At 40.8% G+C, this 24,004-nt stretch overlaps 1 protein-coding gene across 1 annotated transcript in view; it reads right to left on the bottom strand.

The window, feature by feature from the left end:
- tbl3 (transducin beta like 3) overlaps window positions 1-23,756 on the bottom strand; it is a 32,308-nt gene extending 8,552 nt beyond the window's left edge. Inside the window, exons 1-18 of the mRNA XM_076265149.1 lie at window positions 23,610-23,756; window positions 23,407-23,458; window positions 23,210-23,305; window positions 23,080-23,127; window positions 22,798-22,939; window positions 22,620-22,704; window positions 21,745-21,915; window positions 21,564-21,639; window positions 19,407-19,503; window positions 18,900-19,117; window positions 16,437-16,578; window positions 15,702-15,760; window positions 15,240-15,346; window positions 14,612-14,747; window positions 13,145-13,375; window positions 8,952-9,022; window positions 2,063-2,219; window positions 1,054-1,112 (exon numbers count right to left, since the gene is read on the bottom strand). Coding sequence (XP_076121264.1) covers window positions 1,054-1,112; window positions 2,063-2,219; window positions 8,952-9,022; window positions 13,145-13,375; window positions 14,612-14,747; window positions 15,240-15,346; window positions 15,702-15,760; window positions 16,437-16,578; window positions 18,900-19,117; window positions 19,407-19,503; window positions 21,564-21,639; window positions 21,745-21,915; window positions 22,620-22,704; window positions 22,798-22,939; window positions 23,080-23,127; window positions 23,210-23,305; window positions 23,407-23,458; window positions 23,610-23,638 — 1,976 coding nt within the window. The 5' untranslated portion in view covers window positions 23,639-23,756. The remainder of the gene's footprint in view (window positions 1-1,053; window positions 1,113-2,062; window positions 2,220-8,951; window positions 9,023-13,144; window positions 13,376-14,611; window positions 14,748-15,239; window positions 15,347-15,701; window positions 15,761-16,436; window positions 16,579-18,899; window positions 19,118-19,406; window positions 19,504-21,563; window positions 21,640-21,744; window positions 21,916-22,619; window positions 22,705-22,797; window positions 22,940-23,079; window positions 23,128-23,209; window positions 23,306-23,406; window positions 23,459-23,609) is intronic.
- Between the last annotated feature and the right edge of the window lie 248 nt (window positions 23,757-24,004).

The raw sequence follows: 24,004 nt of genomic DNA, 5'->3' as shown, positions 1-24,004 counted from the left end.
AATAACTATAAAGCGTCTGAAAGGGATCACCAGTCAGGCCAATACATTAACGGTTAACTGACCAGGAAAAATGGGAGCAAAGAATGGGGACTAGGGCTGTCACTTTACGTTCGAAAATCGATTGCACAAACGATTGGACCAAACAACACAAGTTTCGAAAACTACAATAGGGAATCGATTTTAACCAAATATGTACACTATTAATTTTAAACGAATTAAACAAAATTCACAAACAAGAATATAAGAATATAAAAGAATTCTGAAGTGCAGTAAGCATTGCGAAAGCTAAAAAGAAAATTCCCACCAATTTTACGCACCGGAAACAGCTGTTTCAATCAGCTGCTGTGCTGCTCGTGTTATGCCAAAAATGGAGGACAACGTGATCAACCTGTGCGACATGAGAGAGACTAGTGATAGGCCCTAATAACTTCGATGTGGAAGTACTTCGGATTTTTGGTATATCAAACTATATGGAGAAGAACAAAGCGGTAGGCTATGCAAACTGTGCAATCGAGTTCTATGTAGGCGAGATTTGTTTGACATTTCTAATCGTAAACACAGCTACGTTGAAGCCTGCAGTAATGTTTGTCACTGATGTAATGGCAGTATCCTGGGCTTATTGTTTTTCGAGAATGTAGCACTCCTGTTTGTCATTGTGCACGAAACTTCACGGCAATAAATCATCAGAAATATTGCTGGCTTGCGTCTACAAGCGCCCTCTTTACGTTTGTCCTAATGCCTGTTAGTTGTTTGTGGATTGGCCTATATTTGGCGTTGACAATGGAAACGTCTTTAGACATGAAAAATCGATTTTACAATCGATTCAATGAACACTTATGTCTCAAAAATCGAACAGGATTTTTTCACAAAAGTGACAGCCCTAATGGGGACGCCATGGCATTCCAACAAGGTACAAACATTTTGGTTAATTATTTAATATTTAATTATGTGCATTGCATCACATCCTATGTTTCAAACCACCATGACCAAAAGTGTGTCCCAAACTTCAGGTGAACTGGCTTTGCTCATGCCACAGTTAATGAGTTAACTTACTTTAAGATCTGGTCCTCCTCTTTGGCCTGTTCTTCTGCTAGTTCCTCCTCCGTCACATCCTAGAAGAAGACAGGCAGAGGTATGTCAAAGTCAACGTACATTCTAGGATCGAACCCTGGCCAACCGCTTACCAGCCAGCGATGTGGAAGTACATAACTCATGCACAGCTTGAACCTGGAACAATGCAACACTGCTACCGTCCCAATCAGACACAGAAAGATGTTTAAAGCGAAGAAAACACATGGGTAAGACCTATTTATCCTGAACATCATATCATCATGTATTTGCACAGAGCAGGACATGCATCCACTTTGTGGAATTCAATTTTACTTTTACTGAAGAATGCAGTACCTCCTGCTAGTTATACCACTACTGGAGGAAGTGTTTCACATCACTGCAGACTAGAATGAACAAAGGAACCTCTGAAATCTGAGTCAGTCAAATATTCAGTTTAGTTGCAGGCAGATGTCTCTACTGCAGTCACACTTGGCTTACAATACCAACAAATCTCATCACCACAACAACTCCTTGTGCTTTGGAGCTATTGTTCTCTCAAGCATAATCACAGACAAAAGATTCCTTATGCTATGACAAAATTCCCACCATGCAGGTCTTGGGTGATTGCTTTCCAGTCACCATTTCTTTAACAATGCGTTGTGATAGCTGAACCTGACTGACAAGCAGCCCTGATAAAACCACTGGCTCTCAACCCACTACACCACTTACTGTATGCACTGTATACTGTACACACGCATCAAATCAAAAAAATTCCTTTCAGTAAGCACCATGATGTGATTCCGCCTCGAAAACCCACTAACAGAACAGCAATGTCTTACCTACAAACTCAATGTGTGTCACATAAGAGGGATCAATTGGTGCAGCATCTGAGTTTTACACAGTGATAAGGCAGGACATGAGACATGCCAATGGAGGACACCCTTACCTTCCACACAATGATGTTGGAGTGATAAGGCAGGACATGAGACGTGCCAATGGAGGACACCCTTACCTTCCACACAATGATGTTGGAGTCCGCAGAGCCAGTCACTATCAGGTCGTCTTTGCCGCTAGTGTGGAGACCCCACACTTTGTCCTGGTGGGCGTCCAGTGTCTTTACGCACTCATTGGTCTTGATGGTCCACAGCTTGACCAGGCCGTCAGACCCACTGGGAGAGGAGAGAGCAAGAGAGCATGAGGGAGATGGCCAGGTTGAACCCAAACAATACACAACAATACTATAATAGAACATAAACACAGCATGTCTAAGTAGTGTTACAGTAGTGCTGGGCGGTATACCGGTTCACACCGTATACCGGTGTATATTTTCGTTATGATATGCATTTTTAATATACCGCCATACCGGTGTATTTGATTACACAACGTTTGGAACGCTGCGCCGCGCGACAGTGTTTTAGACGGGACTTTTTTCACACGCACGCATGGTGCGACTGTGAGGCATAGTTATAGGGTAAACACAAAACACCTTAAGTTTTTCCCCTTAAGTATGACCTTTAAGGCTTAATTTCTCCTTAGGTAAGGGGTTTATTTAAGGGTGTTGCACAGGATACCTTAAATTTTTTCTTTAGTTAAGGAAAAACGTTAAGGGATACTGCATTGAAAGGGATTTACACGAAAATTCAATTGAGATTGTTCAACAGCTGTAACTAGCTGGCTAGTAGGTGATGTCGTTCGTTAGCAACCCACCGAACACAGTGAAGTTTAATGATCTATCATTCATCTCACTTTAAGAATATTTGCTGAAATTATCCAGGTAGCAAGTAAAGCATGCATGGGCGTAGATAGGGTGGGACGCTAAGGACTAGTCCTAATCAAAATTTTAAGATGACAAAATTGTCCTCACCAATATTTTAGCGAACTTATTTGTACTGCTTATCATTCCGACAGCCAGCACGACAGCCAGCAAGAAACGTCAGGGTTATCTGACACGCAGGCTACACGCATGGAGAATGCCAATGCACAGGCTACTTTGCAGTGGCAGTCAAGCGAGCAGGTGTGTCAACGACAACGGTAAGTTACCAGGGCTGTCTGCCAATACATACCCAATAAAAGGCCAAAGTAAAACATTTTGATATTCCCTTTGCCCTTCAGCATGTACATGTTTGCCCCTTTTTGTGGTTTGTAGATCAGCTATGCCCCCAAGAAGAAGAAAGGGGACATACAAATATTTTTCATTATGCAGAGTCTAAGTAGGCAAACTAGCCATACAAACTGGCGACTAGTGACCAGGCTTTAAAATTCGAATTTTAACATACTGTGTAAAATAACATTAGCTGTTAGGATTACCCAGGATATTGTCACAGCTAAACTTAGCTTCTGTAATCTTTCAACCAAAGTTAGGAGTCATGTTGAATATGGGTGTGCCGTGCGGAGAGTCGCACAGGCTATAGCACAGAAAAGAAGTCACTAGGCTGCCAATCTTGCAGTGTATTTGTGAATGTAGCCTGCACAATGCAAAGAAATAAAAGATAAACTAGGTGCATTTCCATAGAAATTCAAAAACATTGCGAGACACCAGATATCTCATCCCATAAAGCTTTTCTTTGATTTGTTAGTTTTTTGAACATTTATTTTATCTAATGACATAGCAAACATGATTAATTGAATCCACATATCCTTGCACTTGCGAAAACTATTTTTCACTAGCCTAAAACAATGAGGTCGCAAAAACAATGACTTCAGACTTGACTTGCGACTCCACTCAAAAGACTTCAGACTTTAACGCATGTGCGCACACTCACAGATAAAAAATGCATTGACCATGGCGACAAGAAGTCCTCCCGGAGTTGTGCCTTTTATCATTACTTTCGGTTACAATAACTTCGTGCACAGAGGAAATAAGCGAACAGCTACATGCAAGGTGTGTGGCAACAACGTCTGATTCGATCAGGCATCTCCAAACGCACCCATATAGGTCAGTCACTTAGGCCTAGCATATATCGTCACAGGTGACAAGCTAACCATCGCAAAGTGTTGTGCTAATGCTGGGAACAGGCAGGAATGGGCAAAAATACATCAGAATGTATTTCAAAATAAAATACCTAATAGGCCTACCCTCATTTTTAATGTATCAAAATAAAATACTGTATTTTTGTATTTAGAAAATACTCAAAATACTTTTTTCAAGGAAGTATGAAAGCACTGCAAAAAAGCTTTTTTTTATCCCAAACATTGAGCCTATAAACTATACAGTAAAAAAAATATATAATAATAAAATTTGGCCCCCGTCATGCCAAATAGTATACCGTATGCAAGTTCATGTAGTGTGATCAGAATTAAGAATAATTCAAGAATTTACATTTCCATTTCATCTAGCTGATGCTTATCCAAAACGACTGACAGAGCTTTCAATTCGGCAGCCGTGGCCTACTGGTTAGCGCTTCGGACTTGTAACCGGAGGGTTGCCGATTCGAACCCCGACCCCTCATTGCTACCCGTACGCTGCTGTTGTTGCAGGCAGCTCACTGCGCCTGGATTAGTGTGTGCTTCACCTCACTGTGTGTTCACTGTGTGCTGAGTGTTTCACTAATTCACGGATTGGGATAAATGCAGAGATTATATTTTCTTAAATGCAGAGATTAAAATATACTTATACTTACAATTAACCACATTATAATCAATAAGCCAAAATCATAATTGTGTATCTGTGCCAAATTTCCTAATTCAAGTCCAGTGTAGAACTGAATAAGAAAATCATAAGGTTGTATATCTTGAACTTCCAGTATGTGAGAAACTTGACTTGCCTTAATATCTCCAACCTCAAGTATGCAGCTAATAAGGACATAGAATTGTTATTTAATTAAACAAGGTGAACTCCCCACTGTGGAATGCAGAAAATGATACTACAAGGAAGGAAATTCAAACACACTCAACACCTTACCATCTATTGATTGTCATTGTGGTTCATTGAGATATCTGACATTTTTTCTGTTAATTGGCTTGGATACAAAAGGACATTGTTGCCTTTGTCGGTGTCCTTATGTGAACTTGCACAGGTAACCTTGCTCATCTTTACTTGCGTACGACTTCAGTATTTATACTTCAGACCAGAGCTGATGCTTCAGCAAAAGCCGTCACTGAAAAGCTGTGAATGTCGTTGAACACAGCTGTTCTCACATTAGCTAATTGCGATAAACATTAACCATTGTTGCCTAATTAACAATTATTCATTACACCTGTGTGTAGTATCTACTTTTTTAGGTGTTTTTCACATATAGTATTTTGCAGTATTTTTAAAATACAAAAATACACACCAATAAAGTATTTTGATACAAAATACAGAATCATTTCCTTCAACCCAATAAAATACAAATGACAAAATACTATTTTGTATTTGAAATACATATTACATGTTTCAGAAATACTACCCATCCCTGAGAACAGGCAGATTACATCTTTATAGTTGGCCATATGATGACATACTTAGGTTAATACTGTATTTCACCAGTTAGGGCACCAAAATTGCCAGCAGCGGCACTGTGTAGCCTATCTTGACATGTCTATGTTTTGGGTTGCAATATACAGGTAGTGGGCTCTCTGTTAATTTTAATGAGTAGGCCTAAGCCTAAAGTTACAGCATTTCTATCACAATTGACCAGACATTGACCTTTGGTCTGCTTTTAACAAAATTCTGGCTATGATTGTTCCTTGTATTGCATCATGAGCCATCACTGTGCCTATTGCATTCTACTGTTGTTAGCCTTAACCCTTAGAACCCTAAGCTGTTTTTAGGGCATTTTCACTACCTTTATTCATAAGGATTTATTCTGGTCATTGTAAGTGCCACACACATATATTATATATTGTTTTTTTCAGAGGAGTCTAGGCTATTTAGATCTGCCATAATTTCATGTATTAATACTAGCATTGATTTTATTTTGATTTTTAAAGAATTAAAATATAAAAAGTGTATTATAAAAATTCTTATATTTTGACATGTATCTCACCACAGCAAGCTCACAGCTCTACATGCATTTCATGTGTGTGTAGGGCAGACTGTCCTGAATCGGGCAATATAATTGCCATATTGGAGGGATACTCTGGGGCTGAGCAATTTACAGAAATATTTGCTGTGTGATTTACGGAAATAAATGCCATTTTTTATTTAGTGATGAAAAATGACCTTTCTGCACTCCATATCTGTGACACGAACTGATCTGACCTGACTTGACCCGAGGTTGCGTGTGAGCCTGCGTGCCTGTGTGTATGCAGTCATAATAATTCTCAACTCTTTACTGCATTGCCATGAAAAAAGTAAAGGCAAAAAAGGTGTTTATTTGTTGAACAAATTGGGATGCAATGTGAGCCTTGAATTGGATGCCATGCAGGAATTTGCTAGGATCTCAAAACCGGAATATGAACATGCTTTGCCATAGAGAAACACATGATAGCATTGGATTATAAACATGCTTTGCCACAAGAACAGACAAAAACGTGGGGTAAGTCCAGCTATATGAAGTTATTATTTTGCTGTCACTTCGTCTGTTTTATAACCCAGAAGGATGTACTTGGTATCAAATGATAGCTCTGAGTCTCCTCTTTTATCTGACATGCGTGGCATATCTATGCGATCACGGGTCCGCAAGTAATTCAAACGAGAGTAATGAGTGTGCAGCGTTGGTTTGTATACATGACGTTATTATTTTGCAGTCACTTCGTCTGGTTTTATAAGCCAGAAGGATCGATAAACATGGTACCAATGGATAGCCCTGTGCCTCCTCTTTCATCTGATATGCTTGCCATATCGATGCGATCACGGGTTCGCGAGTAATTCAAACTAGAGTAATGTGTGTGCAGGTGAACGCAGAGAAGTATAGACTGTAAATATGATGCAATTTGATTTAATTTCATGATTTTTTTAAATTTTCATACTTGATCGTACAGACAAGTGTGTAGTCTCGTTGGAAAGCCCCACTTCTGCTCTGTCGTGCAATAAAGGTTTCATCTCGCTGCGATGAACCGTTCCGGAGCAATGTAACAGAGAAGAAAGGGTGTGTTTTTTGACGCACTTTGCGTCAATCGGGTTCTAAGGGTTAAGGGCTGAGCTACACCAGGCGCGTAACTGAAGCGTTCCGTTCGCGTTGCGTCTGCTGCAACAATTAGCTTCCATTATAATCAATGGAAGTGGCTACACCAGATGTGACAGTGGGGCGTACGTTCGAAAAAAATAGACCATTCATCTAAAATGGATTTTACGCGTCGCGAACGGAACGCTTCAGTTACGCGCCTGGTGTAGCTCATAGCTAAGCCTAGCTCTACCACATCGCCCTCCATTAGAAGTGCAATGAGCTGCATTGAGCATAATAAACTGCATTTAGAATTCCAAATTCATATTTCTAGATATTTTGGTGAAAGTAACTCAAAAGAAATACAATAGTAGTGTAATGCCTTACAATTCAGATACATATTATAATGTAACAAATTACTTTGAAATGAAAGTAATGAGTAATACATAATACATTACGATTTTGAAGTAAGTTGCCCAACACTGATGACAACCATCACTTTCTATGTATGTTTGTGTTTGTGTGTGTGTGTGTGTGTGTGTGTGTGTGTGTGTGTGTGTGTGTGTGGAGGGTCAATCAAATTCTATGATTGCCACTGATGTGAATGATCTCACAAATCACACAAACCAAATCAAGTTTTAAAAAATCGCAAAAGTATCGAAATTGAGATTCTTCACTTAGTATTGGTATTGAAACAATAATGTTGGTATTGTGACAACAGGAGTTGAGGATGTGTCCCCACCAAAGCTGAGACCAAACCTACGCCCTTGAAAGCATGTTATAGACAGGAACTGAGCAATACTAGCTGGCTAGTTAGAAATGATCCCGACTGTCATCAGTGCACCAAAACTAACTTTTTTATTAATGTTTTGCCTAGCGAACCGAACCGAAGCTCATGGCAGGCCACATGAAGTTAACGTTAGCCTACCACTAACGTCATGTAAACCACACAATAACAAAAAGGCATGTTTCTGATAGGCCTATTTGACAGAGTAAGCATATCAGCAGAGAAGTTTTATTTTAAATTGTATAATTTTCAAAAAAGTATAATTATTGCAAGTTGCACTACTTTTTGTATTGGTTTTAAGATGTTTGTAAAATTTGCACAGTAACAGTTCTGTATTTTGAATGCAATTGTCTTTGCATTCTGATTAGATTCTTCATTAGAATCATGAGTGGCTCTTTGTAAACAGCATCATTTTCTGGGGCCATGCAAAACTGCATTACCACTAGTGTGGAGTTATTCTACATCATGACAGTAAAATAGACCATCCTTAGTCAATGTACTGCAGCAATTCCTCTCTCAACCTGTAGAAAATGCTGTGAACATCTGATTATGCATGAAAAAAAAAATACCGTCATATACTGTGAAACCGTAAGAATTTTGAAAAATACCGTGATATACATTTTTGGTAATACCGCCCAGCACTATGTTACAGTATATCAGTGATGTGGCTAAAATGACTAGAGGGGCATACTCCACGTGACACACAGGTGAATGATCGATGATAGAGAGTTCAAAGATACAGCACGCACATCCAAAAACTATAAATACTGGGTGCTGGACAAAAAAGCAGATGCAAAGATAAGAACGATGAGTCAACACACCAGAATCTGCTCCTTAGCGTTTTTTTAGCGGTATATCACAGACAGTCATGTCTGATGAAGGGCTATGGCCCGAAACGTTACAAATGACAGATGATAGACAGCAGATGATAACGGCTGTAATTATCTATTCCATCATCAGCACAATGGGCACATATCGCATATGAATGCCATGACGGAAATACAAGCTGCTGGGAATATTTGGTGTGTAAAGGGAACAGGCCTAGGCTGAGTGGGGCACTGCTGTTGGACGCTGGGTGAATGACCTACCCAGTCAGGATCTGTGTTCCACGGCTGGTAAACAACATCTTCAGCACAGATGCATCGTGGCCTTCAAATGTCTAAGGGAAAAGGACTCTCATGTTACAAACAAACAAATGTAACACAAGGACTCTCACTCTCTCTCACTCACTCACTCTCACACACACACACACACAGAGACACACACAAACCTGCACTATCAATCACGGAAACAAAAGATAAATCTGTCGTCTCAGTTGACACCAAACTTTTCTGTTTGCTTTTGTGTTTGACTGAGACTTGGCAGCGGACTAATAAATAATACCAGCTTAACCAAGCCTCTCCCCCTAGTTATACATACACTGAGCAGCTTGCGATCATCCATAGATTCAATATTAAACTCAAACTAATTCCCATTGATAATCCCTCTTCCTTTAAACGCCTGGTGGTGAAACTGCTCTCCCCCCAACCGGAACGCAAATGCAGAAAAACAAGGGCTTGTAATCCATGTCCAGGTGTGTGAGCAATGACATCCCCCCCCACTCCAACTACTACTCCACGCCAGCTTTCCGTTAGCAATAACAACAACTTCCAGGTCCTTTTTTTCCCCACACTCTGCTCCTTATGGAGTTCAGCCACCAGAGCCTCTCAGAGCCTCTTACACACACCACCTGACCTGCCTCTTACACACCAACTGACCTGCCTCTTACACACACCACCTGACCTGCCTCTTACACACACTACCTGACCTGCCTCTTACACACACACACAAAGCCTGACTGTGTTCACAGCATTCAGCCAGGTTAATATCACTAGAATAGTCTAGTCTAGTACTATGTACTCCTTGATCCCATGAATACCACCCTGGCCAACGGCTGTCTAGCCCAGCTATGTCCTCTAACAGTGCACGTAATTAAACTCTTCCCTTGAACATGGCCACGTACCTGCTGACCTGAAAACTAGATCCATCACACCTGTTCTAAAAAACCTGGCCTTGACCCTGATGCCCTGAGACCCATTGACAATCTCCCCTTTCTCTTCAAAGTGCTTGAGCATGTTGTCTACACCCAGCTCAAGAACATCTCACCCTCAACATGCTTATATGCACGTTAGTCGTAGTAGTAGTAGTAGTGATAGCAACCGATTTGGTTGTAGGCTATACCCAATCAATGGTCTTACTGTAAATTGGCTTTGCCTATTTAATGCAATTTCCAAGAAAAATGGCATGAGTGGAAGGTTACAGGCACAGTGCATCTCTAACTAGCCAAAGACTCCTTCTACCTAGATGGTCCACAGAGAGATTTAGGAGGTCCTTTGTTCTTACAGCAATCAGACTTTTTAACAAGAGCTGTTGACTATCATTGCTGTTGTGATTTATGTTGGTGAGATTGCTGTGTCTAGTGCATCCCTATTTATTTGTTGTTGTAGTGTATGTTGTACTGTGCCCTGTCTTAAGTGTCAACTGTCCTACTGATGTATGGTGATGTGTGTGGTTGCCAGGTAGCAAAATAATTTCCCCCTTAGGGATTAATAAAGTGCAATCAATCAATCAATCAATCAATCAAAAACACTAATGTTTCATGACAGTTTGACAAAAAAAAAAAACCTGAGGCAGTTGTGCATGACGTCAAGCAATAAACCCTAATTGCAGTAGAGGGCTAATGCTTTGTACAACCCCACTCCCAAGGCTGTACCAGAGGCTCAGAGAGCATTCAAACAGCGATTATCGTAGTATGATAAATGCTGAAGGCATTAATAGTTTATGCATCAAGTCATATTGGAGCAAGCGGTCACAGGATGTGGCGTTGGCTATTAACATCACACCCCATTTACTGGATACAGTTACCTTGAATTGCACCTATTCAGCTGTGGAACTTAAGATGGGATGAATCATGATCATTATGAGAGTGCAGGAGAGTAAAGGGATTCAGCCGGGACAAAAAGCTGAACTTCACATAACAAAGCAGTTAGAGAACGCATGACTTGAACACATGAACACATGACACATGATCCATCTCAAGGTTGATTCTTTTCCAATAAAATGGGGGTCCTTCTCCCTGTCTTTCAAGACGACTATTTTAGGCCATTAGTATCTGGCTCTATTGTGAACTTCTATGGAACTCTTCTATGGAACTCTATTCAGTAACCCATTAAGATAATTCACCCTTCGCTAAGTCCCGCCCTCCTTAGTTACTGTTGCTATGCCTGACAAGCTTTAGCACCCTGCACGTCTATTACATAGGGGGGGAACCGGGACTTTTCAATGAAATGTAATTTACAAAGACATCGTACCACACTGGAAGCTAATATTTTGTCACTAGCAACCTACATCTGTCCTCTGCCAAATACAATTGGAATTTTATCTCTGAACAAAACCGTTCATGAGTTATTTAAGCAGAAGTCGAATGTGCGTTTTGTTTCATTCGACTCTCCTGGCCAGGATGGAACAGGCATGGGGGACGAAAGAAACATACCATTTAAGCTATGTACTTCCGACACCTTCAATATTTGACAACATATCATGAATGGTACTTCAAATAGGTGTTATTTTTAATAGATTGCTGATGGGCTATACATCTTGGTGAACGTCTGTTAACAACTTCTTGCCGTTATCGTGAAGCGTGTATCTCGCGGTTATGGAAATATCATGCAATATGCCATTTTTATAATTAGAACAATATGTGTTCCAAATTATATCATGTTTCTATAGTATAACATGCTATTTTACTGTGTATTTACATGGGTTAGGGCACCACACATCCAAATAAGTGCCCTTCATGACCCACAGGCCTTCAGTCTCCACAGGTTAACATGGCAAAACTCGAAAAGCTTCTCAGACCTCCCGTTTCTAGTGACGGGTTGCTAAGCCACGATTGGCCTGTGGCGGTTTTCGGGTGTGGCTTAGCGAAGGGTGAATTAATATCTAAATGATTAAGTGTTTGCATGCATATCGGGGCTACTTCCATCAAAACTGAGAACCCTACATTTGAGAGTTCTTACACTTCCAAAAGTAAAACAGTCGGAACTAAACATCCACTGAAACTAAAAATCTTGACCTTAAAGTCTTCATAAAGACAAACAGATGAAGAGTTTGGTTCCATAACGCTATATCCTAGCCTGACGAGCCAGACCCACATTAAAATGTAAGGTCTGGACACTCACCGTTCGCAGTGCTCAGTCCGAGGGGCGGGATAATCAGTTGTCTTTCAAATTCCCTCTGCACGCAATAGGACAGCGGCATCGCTATGAGTCCCATGTGTTTCCCACCAGCGGAGCTAGTTGGCTAGTTCAAACGTTTGCCAACTTAATAAAAGCTTAACTCGTGTCAGTGTTTGCCAGCAGCAACATCCATCTTATTTGTTTTCAAGTAGCAGGGAATTCAAGCCAAACCGTTGCAACTCTGCCATCAATCATTATGTTAAGCCCACCTAACGACTCTATACACGATTTCATTGGCTAGCTATATCCACCATTTTAATGAATTACCATAAATATTTTTTTACATTTTGTTTAGTAGAAATGTAATTGGGTATTGTTATTTCATTTAGCTTATCAAAACAACACAACTGCAATTTGATTGATATTACCTGAAATACATAATTAGGTAGCATGACTTTTTAATGTTTTTAAAAAACAGATATAGCGTTTTGGAACCAAACTCTTCAGACTATTCCAATAGACCCAGTCAGGGCTACTTCCACAACGTTCTTTAATCATTATTATGTGTTTTCAGTTTACTTTTTTTGAACCCTTACCTATCTGTTTTTGTATGCTTTTATTTAATGTTGCTCACTGTTTTGCTCTCAAATACGAGTTGAAAACGTATGATAAATAAACAGTTGTCTTCAGCATGACCCTCTCCACTGAACATGACTAAGCACTCTAGATCGTAAAAAAGAAGAAAGGGGGGTCTCAAAAGTGTCAACATGTACAGAAGACAAATAATAATCAATCAATAATCAATAATAAACAATTCATTCCTACATTGTAGGTCTAGATGCATTTCAATATCATCACAACACAAAACACTCACTGCAGCATTAACAATAATGCCAAGAGATTATATTCACTGTAGCCCTAGTCTGAGTCCAAATAATATTGACTTTGCAATATTACATTTTCACAAGTGCAATCCAAGGGCACACAGCTCAAACCCAACCCAGTGGCACACTGCTCAGTAGCTTGGGTGAGACATGTCAGCCTGTACTATGTTGTTTTTTTACCTTGAGGCAGCTAAAGTCCTGCAGCCCCCAGAGCTTGACGGTGCCGTCGGCCGAGGAACTGGCCAGCACCTGGTCCATGGGGGAGAACTGGACGCACCAGACGCCCCGCCGATGGCCCCGGAACACCCCCAGCAGGGAGAGGTCCGGAAGGGACCAGAGCTTGGCCGTGCGATCTTGGGAGCCCGAGGCAAGCAGCTTGTCATTTGGGGAGATGCACACACTGTTGATGTCCTGGAGCAAGGAGAGATGGAGAGGAACAGAGAGAGATGAGTGGTCATGCAGATACATAGAAACTACAGACAAGTCAGTACAACATACAGTAAGACATGGCCCAACATTTAATCTGGGTCTGTCAGTTTAGACAAAGCCATGATACAAGCTTACTGATTTGGGGCCCGAGTTCGGTGGCGATATAGGTAGCTGGAAGCTACGTCAAGGTGGGGACTCTGAAATGGGCAAGACCTCTCCGGTGAAGTGAAATTGAAACCAATCACATGCAACCAGTGTTAAATTCTGTGATCGATCTATCTATCTATCTCTCTATCTATCATTTATTAATTAACTTCAGCCTGACTCAGCCCACTTTGTTTCGCTCTGGCCACAGTGTTCATGCACTGTCAGCAACATACGCTGCCAAACTCGCACAAGAGCTGTCTTATCCGACTTTATAACAGTTAGCCTTTACAACAGGCAATAACAAAACACTTACAGAATAAAGAATGATACTGAAGAAACCATAACCACCATATTCAATTTCTCAGCAAAGGTGTCAATATTAGCAAAGGTCATCTGATATCTGTAGAAAGTTTGACTACATACTTATGGACTAGTACAACCACTTATTTCAGAGTGGTGCCTAAAGTCCCCCCTTTTCTATGTGTGCTACGTTATGGTCCTGCCTTGGGCACAATGTTAACATGTTGATTTTGTCCTTTTTGTTTGATTCTTGAGAGGGGATTTCATTTTTTTACCCTTTCACACATTTTCAGTTTGTGTGCTAGATGTAGATATCTAACTATTAGGAAATGTTAGCAATAATATTCTAAATGAGCCATCACTGAATGTACCTCAAGGTCACAAAGATCTGAAATCACAACTAAACTTGCCAGACAAGTTAGAACTGCTCGAGTGGAACAAGTGTCGCTGAACACAAAAGAAAAAAAAGAGGCACATTCCTTGCCAGAGCGGAAATACACAGTAAAAATGCTGCTGACAATGATCCAAATTTAGATCAGTGATAAATTACTGGCAGCTTCATGAACAAACACCGCATTCCTCGTCTGCTAGCTGAGCTGCAGCACTTCCTTCTTCCATTTCCGTCAAAATCTCATCGCCCTCAATCATGCCAGCACAAAAAAGATAAGGCCATCAATTGTGCCATATTATCTCCACAAATGGAGATGAGAGCTCTCTTAAAAGGGCAGATTCCCCTGGCGAGGAACAAACTCAGAGGGGTCAAGCTCGTACCTTGTCGTGGGCCTTCTCGGTGGCCTGTGCAGTGAGGCGGGCGGCCTCAGCGTCGGCAGAGGGCACTGGCTCTGGGAGCTCCCACAGCTTCAGAGTGCAGTCCTGGCTGCCCGACACCACAAAGGCCTTCTTCAGCCTGGACACAAGAAATGACATGGTCAACGGCAGGGGCCATTTAATGGCTCACAATCACACTAAAATAAACCAAAACAGCAAAGCAGTCAGCTGACAAAATGAGCCTCAGAAATTCCAGACACTCCACAGCTGTACATTCTGCATTACGGCTCCAGAACTCATTACAGAATGAGCTTAGCTTTTTGCTCATGTTATCAGTGAGTAAAGACCTACTCAGTTTGATATAAGTGGTAAGTGTTATTTACCGGTAAGTGGTCATCAATAATGCAATTAGGCTACCTCTCCAACATTTTTTTCAAGCGATGTAGTAAATGTTTGAAAAAAATATAGGATGCTAAAACCCACTAACAACGACTTGAAACAAGACTTCCCATAAATGTTAACCAAAATATCAACACGAAGACGTGACAAACTGCATGATTCAGGTAATTTAACACCAAAAGCTGAAACTGATACTGGGCCAGCTACCGTGCTGATTACGACTGGAACGTACCTGGAGCAGCAGACCGATCCCACAGCGTCTGAATGTCCAGTACCCTGTGCCACGCAGTCGACAGCGCCACTCTCTGGGTTCATCCTCCACACCCTCACAGTTTTGTCCTGAAATTAGATTTTATCATTGCTTTTAGCGTGTATGTGTGAGTAGTCCTGGCAATGCCAAGACTATTAATTAGTTTCATGAGGTGAATGCTGGTTGTGTGCCGATAGAAAATCGAAGGCGGACAGAGGTTTTGTCACAGTAATAATAACGTGTCTGTCTGATGGCCATAGATTTTTTTGGGTTAGCTGGTCTATAGCTAAATTTAATGCAACAACCAAACTGGAGGTGTGATGAAGCACAAGGTTAAGTTGTTGGCTGTGTTCCAGAAATCGGAACCTGAGGAATGACAGAAGCCACCTACACAAGAGCCTTAATTGTTTCTAAATTCGAGAGAAAGGAGAGTGGATGCCTCACCTTAGCACAGCTGGCAAAGAGCAAACCTTTCTTGAACACATCCAGGGACAAAACGGTGTCTGCAAAGAAACACAAGACAAAGAAAAATAAGCTGGGGACTTCCCTTAGGTCACTGTTAGGTCATCTATAACTTTTATAAGATTATAATAGATTATAGCCTCCGACAGTGCTCCCTGGCTACTTAAGAGGGAAACACCAGGCTACGTATATTGCCCAGTGTGGAAATGGTTTTCAAATGTTGACACATTCAATCACAACATAAACTTCAATATCAATATTCACATCATAAACAAAAACTGGTCAAAAATGGCAGCATTCAGATTCTGTTTTAATGTCTTTTTCTATCCGTGTTCCTTTCACCTCAGTGGAAAACATCATGAGGTCAACTGAAGATAAGAAGATTAATTAATCTGACTGCACTTACACTAGGAAAGTTAATTATCAGAAGGTGGGTGTTAATGACGTGTCATGTTGATTGTTTATTGATACCTGGCACAAGGAATTGTGGGACATCAACAAGGATGCTTCAGTGTACCCTATGCTAAAGGAAACTTGAAAGGAAACACCAAAGCACCTTTCCAAGTATTTAGAGAATCCAAACAGCTATTACCACAAAATATGTCCAGGTCATTTCACTCTGATAAGAACATTCCCTCCAAAAGTTATTTGAATGCTACCATCCTCCCCAGCCAAAACCAGAGAAGAGGTGGTGCCCCCTAGTGGTCACCCACTGACCTGTGTGTCCATAGAGAATCTGGCAGCTGCTGGTGGCCAGCTCAAACACCTTGAGCTGGGAGCTGTTGGTGGCTACCACGATGTGTGTGTCCTCTTTGCCCAGGAACTTCACATCCAGAATGTCATCATTATACCCAACGAACTAGGAACAACAAAAACAACAAACAGCAAAATAAACTCGCTGTGTTTTCATATGAGAAAACTATGGGGGTGTTTCACTGAAGCCAGAGCCTATAAAGTCAAAGTCTGCTTTATTGTCAATTTCTTCACATGTCAAGACATACAAAGAGATCGAAATTACGTTTCCCACTATCCCACGGTGGAGACAAGACATTTTACCAATTAGGTCCACAGACAAAAACATAACATTCAATTAAACAATATAAAAAGTAGGGATGTCCGATATTGGCTTTTTTGCCGATATCCGATATGCCGATATTGTCCAACTCTCAAATTTCGATTCCGATATCAGCCGATACCGATGTCGATATGTGGGTTATTTTTCCTCAAAACTAATTTAGGTAACATCACATATCTCCTGTTATGGAATTAACACAACATGCTTAATGTTATTGTGATGCCCCACTGGATGCATTCTTGAATGCAACAAGGCTTTCCAAATGTTAACATTGTCTGTGCAAAATAAGAAAAATACTTCAACTTAATTTAGGGAAAAAGTGCCATGTTTATTTTTTTAAATTGTCTCAAACAACAGTTTGGATTACACTCTCCCTGAGATAATCTTGACAATGCCCACAACAAATAGGGCAAATTTGACTTCTTCACAAATGATAAAACATTGTACCTGAACAACTATGTGCAACATAGCAGAATGTAAAGCCAACTAAAATAACAGGCATAGTGTATGACAGGCTACCCTTTTTCTGTGTTAAATGAGCCTGCATTTGTAGGATGCTTCATGAACTGTTTCTTTAACTAAAACTCAATCACCTTAATTGAATGAATGCACAAATATGAGTCACGGGTGTCTGTTTTTACAGACAAGACAGACCCTCACTCTAAACCAGTCCTTCCTCATATACAGATATCTAGGCTATATTTAACATTTATTTTATATTTGGCCTGTTATGAAATCATGTATTGAACAATTTAAGCACAGCTCAGCTTTAAGAAACTCAAATAGCCTAGATGCATGCTTAGCATTTTGTGATCATGAAGGCTACTTTCACAAACTCTTATAGTCAGCTGTCCTCTGATTTACCGATATCTAGGCGACATTTGTAATATTTGTTTTGTATTTGGCCCGTTATGAAATAATGTGGAACAATTTAAACACAGTGTAAAACTTAAATCCCAAATTTGGAGACATCCATGTATGTTGAAATTTACTGCAAATTCAAAACGGGATTAGTCTGGAACGGCTAACTGTACAGGGGACTGCTTTACACCTTTCTGTTCGGTAAGGTCTGCTGTTTATTCTGATATATGGTTTGTCATGTGTTAAACGAAGGGTTCTGAAGTATTCCACCGAGATGAATGGGTAGGGAGATGGACGCAAAACCTTCGGTAGAATTTATGATTAAATTGAATATTATTTACTTTTCTCGCGAACAGTTCACCACAGCAATTAGCGGCTAACATCGATTAAAAGCTGAGAAAAAGCTCTTTAGTGTGATACTTGTGATGTCTGTGTGATGAGTAGGATGGGTTAATTTGGACGCACTTTCTTTCTTGCGCTGTCACTTTCTCCACTGCGTAATTTGGCCATAGGCCATAGGCTAAATATATATCGCTATTAGTAGGACGCAAAGCAGAATATTTAAAGAAAGGGGCACCAAGGCCACCGTGGCCTGTAAACCTCTGATTTTCAAAGGGGCGTCACGGCCAACGCAAGGGGCTACTACGGCCACGAGCAAGTTTGTTACTGCAGCCATCCACGCTTGTTTGTATGCTTCAAGACGCAGATTGATGAGGTCATCATCTGTGCGCCGGTAAACGCTTCAGGAGCGCATAGGCACTATTTGTGTGTAACGCAAGCATTATGTTATCGGTTTTAAGGCAAAAAAAATCCGATAACGATATTAACAGATATTACATTTTTATTCTAATATCGGGCCGATAATATCGGTTGGCCGATATTATCGGACATCTCTAATAAAAAGTAAATAAGAAGGCACATACAGTGAAGAAATAAGAGCAGCAAAAAAATGGGTTGAAATTGTGCATACAGTAGACAGTCAATATAATAATAGTGCAAAAGTCAGGCCAATAAATGGCTGAGGTAGTTCTGTTTGACCTAAGTATGCAAGTGGCATAGTGGTGCAAGACAACACTGAGTGACAGGTCATCTCTTTTATTCATTTTTACCCCAGCCTGTCTTTTTAAGAACTGGTTGGGGACAAGGGATGATATTAGCCCATATGGCTAAATCTAGCTTATTTACACTACTACTGTCTTTCCCCATCAAATACATAAGAAAAAAAAAAAACTGAGCGGCCTTGCCTGCTGCTGGACGGTGAGTGTGGGCAGACGGTAGAGCAGGATGTTGTGCTCGGCAGTGACCGTGGCAAGACCTCTGGAGGCGGGCATGGGCAAGCAGTAGGTGAGGCTGCGCGGGTGCCCATCGTCCTCAGCCCCGGCTTCCACCGAGGGCGACGCAGCGGGCAGAGTCTGGGTGAAGAGACACTGGGACGAGCTGGCCTCCCATACTCTTAAAACGCCTGGAGAGGAAGGGGGGAGGGGGAGAGAGAGAGAGAGAGAGAGAGAGAGGGAGGGAGGGAGAGAGAGAGAGAGAGAGAGCGAGAGAGAGAGAGAGAGAAAGAGAGAGAGAGAAAAGGGAGTTCAGTATAAACAATCAAATGAGAAATGGGATGTTGTGTAATGAGGAACCATACCAATATTGTGTTTAAAACCATACCTCACTCAAAGATAAACTAAGTGTATGGGACACTCAAAACCCAACATTATGCATTAATATATGCAGCACATTCAATCATTTTCATTTCATACCTTTACTGCCTGCAGTGATGAAGTGCAGTCCTTTGTGCTTCACTCCGATGTCAGAGCAATCCTCACCCTCTGGCAGCAAGACTACCCCCTCCACAGCCTACAGGACAACACAGTGGTGAAAGTTACATACAAAATAGTAAGAAAGTCAAAACGTGCTCATCACAAAGGCAGCATATGGCAATGGCAAGATTTCAACATTACCTAAAAGCATTTTATACATTTGTAGAAAAACTGTTTCATACATTCCCTAGACCCTAATCCACAGCTTGCACATTTAGTGCATTAGTCATATCACCTAATACATACAGTAATCTGGTATAACATACTCACAGACTATGACTGGAATACAAGGTTAAACACAGTTAAGGTCCAGTCATTTTATTACTAAAGCCAACTCTTCTTTATTACCATGGTTTTCACCATGTTCATCTCAGCCAATCACATGTTGTGCATAGCTAAGAGACTCACTAGACTGGAGGGTTCCAGAAGTGCCAGGTTTTTTAGTTTCAAGGAGAAGTAGTAATACTTTGCCCCGTTTCAATACTTTCCCACATTACTGCTGTGTAATCTACATCCCTGATGAACCTTCTCCGTGGTGCTGAAATTAGTGTTTATTGTATGCAAGAATGTAAAGTCCAAACCACTTCACTTTTCCTCACAATTGCAGACATACTAAGCATCAGGGTGCGATTTGTAGGGGGGGATGGTGAGGATTTCCCACCCTCTGGTTTTCCTATCCCTACCTCTGCTAAATTATTTTTATCGTCGGGGGGGACAACATTTATCCCCCTCTGCCCCTCATATTGATTAATGCTACTTCATATAAGTAAAGCGCTGCAACGTGAGAACAGTCTAGTAGGCTAGCCTACATAATAATCTGACATCAGAAACGCACCGTCACCGTCAGCACTGATGCTGCTGACACAGTGGCTGTGTGATAACTTAATTTGGCCTTGATCGTGCAGGACATTTCAGAATGTCGAGTGTGTAATCCATCATAAATGGCTAGGTTCAATGGAAAAGTTAGCTGGACAAATGAAAGAAAACGAGAAGGATTCAGTGAAGCATAATAATATTTTAGAACCTTCAAAATTAGAAAACTGATGCAACTGAGATGGAGGACAACTGCACGTAGAGTAGAACGTAGGCCTATTGTCCGAAGGAACTTACATTAAATGAAGAGATATTTGCTGAATGTCACAAAAAGTGTTACAGAAATTGCTTGGCATCGCTTATTCAATGGCTCTCTACCGAAACACCTGTAGTTTGCGGAGGACGAACGAGAAAGCACTTGTTTGATAAATCAGCCACTAGTAGACAAATAACTTTTAGAAATAATCTGTACTGCAAAAACGTATGTTGGTGGGTATTTAAACTATCTAGCGGGTGTTTCAACAGCTGCAAGAAATAGAAGCTTCATGGTCTTTATGTTCTGGTTCGTAAATTATTTTCATAAAACTTCAAGTTGCCCTATAACTTTACTCTCCAAACTCTTCACTGCACTGTAGGCAATTAACTGACAGTATGATAGGCTATTTATTTTCTGTAGGCTACAATAAACACATTTATTTTTTCAACTTTTGCAATATTACGCACTTGGCTACTGAACGCAAATCAGCAGGAGAGAGAATGCACGTAGCCTACGCAGCGTGTAGCGCAATGTGTAGGCTATTTGGTTACCAACTAACACTGTTAGCCAATTCACTAACTTAAGACTTCAGTGCCATAATATACAACGTTTTATACACAACAAATACAGAAAGGATGGAGGCAGCAAAAGTAGAGAAGTCATTTCAGATGGGGCAAGAACAAGGTGAATTTGTATGCTTGTCAAAACGTAGTCCTACCCTGCATTAGAGGAGCTGATCATCATACCAAGCACACTCGCTGTTTAAAATCATACACCACGGTAAACTAAAACTAAAATGTTACAAAGGTGGCAAAAATAATATAGGCCTAGGGTATTATTAGCCATGACATTACTAGGCTATGAATCATTCGTTCATTTTTTTTTTTTTTTTGGGGTGGGGGAGTTACAAACTTATTCAAATTCATCCCCCCCTCTGGTTTTTACACAAATCGCACCCTGCCAAGCATGCATCTACTTCAACTATATTTCGGACTGTTTCTGCAAAGCCATCAATCTGTGGAGTTTACCTCATAAACGGGGACTGTCCTTTTCGCCTTCTTCTTCTCTAGATCCCACACTGTACAGATTTTATCTCGTCCAGAACTGCACACAAAAAGCAAAAACACATATTAGTCTTCAAATGTCTCTTTGAAACTAAGCCTGTCCTGAAACTTTAAGGGCTAATTCTGACACACAGTCTTTTAGTACCTGACTAAAGTGTTTCCGTCGGGGGAGAAGGCCAGGGAGGTGACCGCACTGAAGTGGCTCTCCAACACACAGAGGCACTTGCTGCTGCGCAGATCCCATATGCGGATCACACAGTCGGCTGAGGACGAAAACAGCTGAAGCAGACTGATGTCCGGATGGAACTCCACAAGGCTGAGGGGACACAAACACACTGGATCACACTCTATCCATATGGTAAACATTTGGCATTTAGAAAGCCAACTTGTAGAACAACTTGTTCACTACACTACAGTATTTCAACTAATAGATACAATATAATACAGGACAAATAAATGCTATTCTTATGACTTTAATATAGCATCTTTATATGCTTGCCATCATTCATCATTCATCACATCTTTCATTAATCATCCTTAGCAGAGGATGGCAAAGGTTTTATAACTTTTATACTACTATACAAACATTTCCACACTCTTCAGAGGATTTTATGTGAAATTACAGACCTTCCTACAAATCCCATCCTGCTATTTAACTTTGATGACTGTAATATTTTACACCCAAATGTGTTCAGTGTTTCCCACATAATTTAATTCTATTTGTGGTGGTAGGTTTGTGGTAGTTAGAATTAACTTCAATGCAACAGTTTCAACAAATTAGCCCAGCGTGGTTATGATGCTAACCAGATTTCAGCGCAATTTAGCCAGTCGTCTTGCAGGATTGTTTATGCTTTCTTTACACGTGCATGTCGGTTTGTTGAGAAACAGAGAGACAAGGAGAGGCTGAGCAAAGGTGCACATAGCTCTACAATGTATCAATGTATGGGAAACACTGGTGTTAGAATACGGCTTGTTGTACACAGTGCATAAAGAACATATTCCTGAGATACGGCTACTCACTGCACCACCCCAGAGGAGCCCTTCAGGTTATGTGTGCAGTACTGTTTCAACACGTCCCATAGCTTTATGGTACCGTCACATCCCCCTGAAAATGAACAATCAATACATCACTATCTACAGACATTGAAAAACACACAAAAACAATATAATTCCTGTTGTGTGCATGAGGCTTGTTTACCTGTGGCTAAGAGTGTTGATGTGCAATCAAAGGCCATGCTGGCCACAGGTACATTGTGGATGGCCTTCCAGGAACGCTTGCATTGACCCTGCTTCCAGTCCCATTGCTTGAGCAGAAGAGCCCGGCTGGCTGTAACCAGGATCTGCAAACAGAGCACTGATCAAACCACACTGACAATATACTTAAATGGGTTTGGCTATAAACCTGACAGGAATTCAACTGAGGAAAGGGATGTTAAAAGCAAAACACCGTTTAAGTGAAAGTAATCAGATACTACATTACCTCGTCATCGTGACTTAATGAGAATGAGGTAATGTCTTCCTGGTCATCCTGGAAAGGTAAAATCGGCACTTATGATTTTGTGGATACCAGCACATGTAATACCCACTGACAACTTCCAAGCTTTACTTACCTGCTCAATGCTATGGATAATTTTCCCTGTTGCAATGTCCAGCACATTAATGCGTGTCCCACAAGTGCAAAATATGTGCTTTTCGTCTTTGCTGATCTATGACAACGATCGAAACAAAGGCTGGATTTTTAACTGAAACGTTACAGACTACAACAGAGTCTAGTAGCCTACGACACAAGGACCAAACTTCTTCTTACCTGAACTTTTCCACCTTTGTAGAATGGCTCGATTTTGCTTGACACTGCATAACTACGTATAAATTACCAAAATGGTAGTTAAAGTTGATTGATAGTTAAGACAGCAAGACATAAGACATGTTATGGTCATTTAAATCAGCCATAATAGCAATTAGCAGGCTGAACTACATGCCGGTAATATGCACCATTAGAAAGACACTCACTTTGTTTTAAACTGCAGTGTACTCGCCATATTGTGTTTCTCCGTCGATCCTTATTATTTATTTCTAATCCAGAGTTGAAATAATGTTGACAAGGTCTTCATTTAGCTAGCTCGACTAACACGCACCCAACATGTGTCTCCGTGAGTGGTAAACTGTCGCATGAATTACACGTCATCTAAGAACGAAGGGGGCGCTGTTGAGTTGCGGTGTCCAGAGCTGGCGGTGTCAAAGACCACCTCAAAATTTTGTATTTTTTAGCATGTGCAAATGAGAACAGCTGACCCAAATTGCAGATGGACTTGTTTTTGTTCCTTGGTTCATTTTGAGAGACTAAAAAATAGTACATCAGTAGCCTACATTTAAAAAGAATAATTAGATTACATTCAGATTAGATT

The sequence above is a fragment of the Alosa pseudoharengus genome, unplaced genomic scaffold (assembly GCF_046254945.1).
Source record: "Alosa pseudoharengus isolate Yale_2024_CS ecotype anadromous, Long Island Sound unplaced genomic scaffold, YU_APseudo_1.1 YU_APseudo_1.1_scf_4, whole genome shotgun sequence".
Lineage (NCBI taxonomy): Eukaryota > Metazoa > Chordata > Actinopteri > Clupeiformes > Clupeidae > Alosa > Alosa pseudoharengus.
This window is presented reverse-complemented; position numbering and strand designations above follow the sequence as displayed.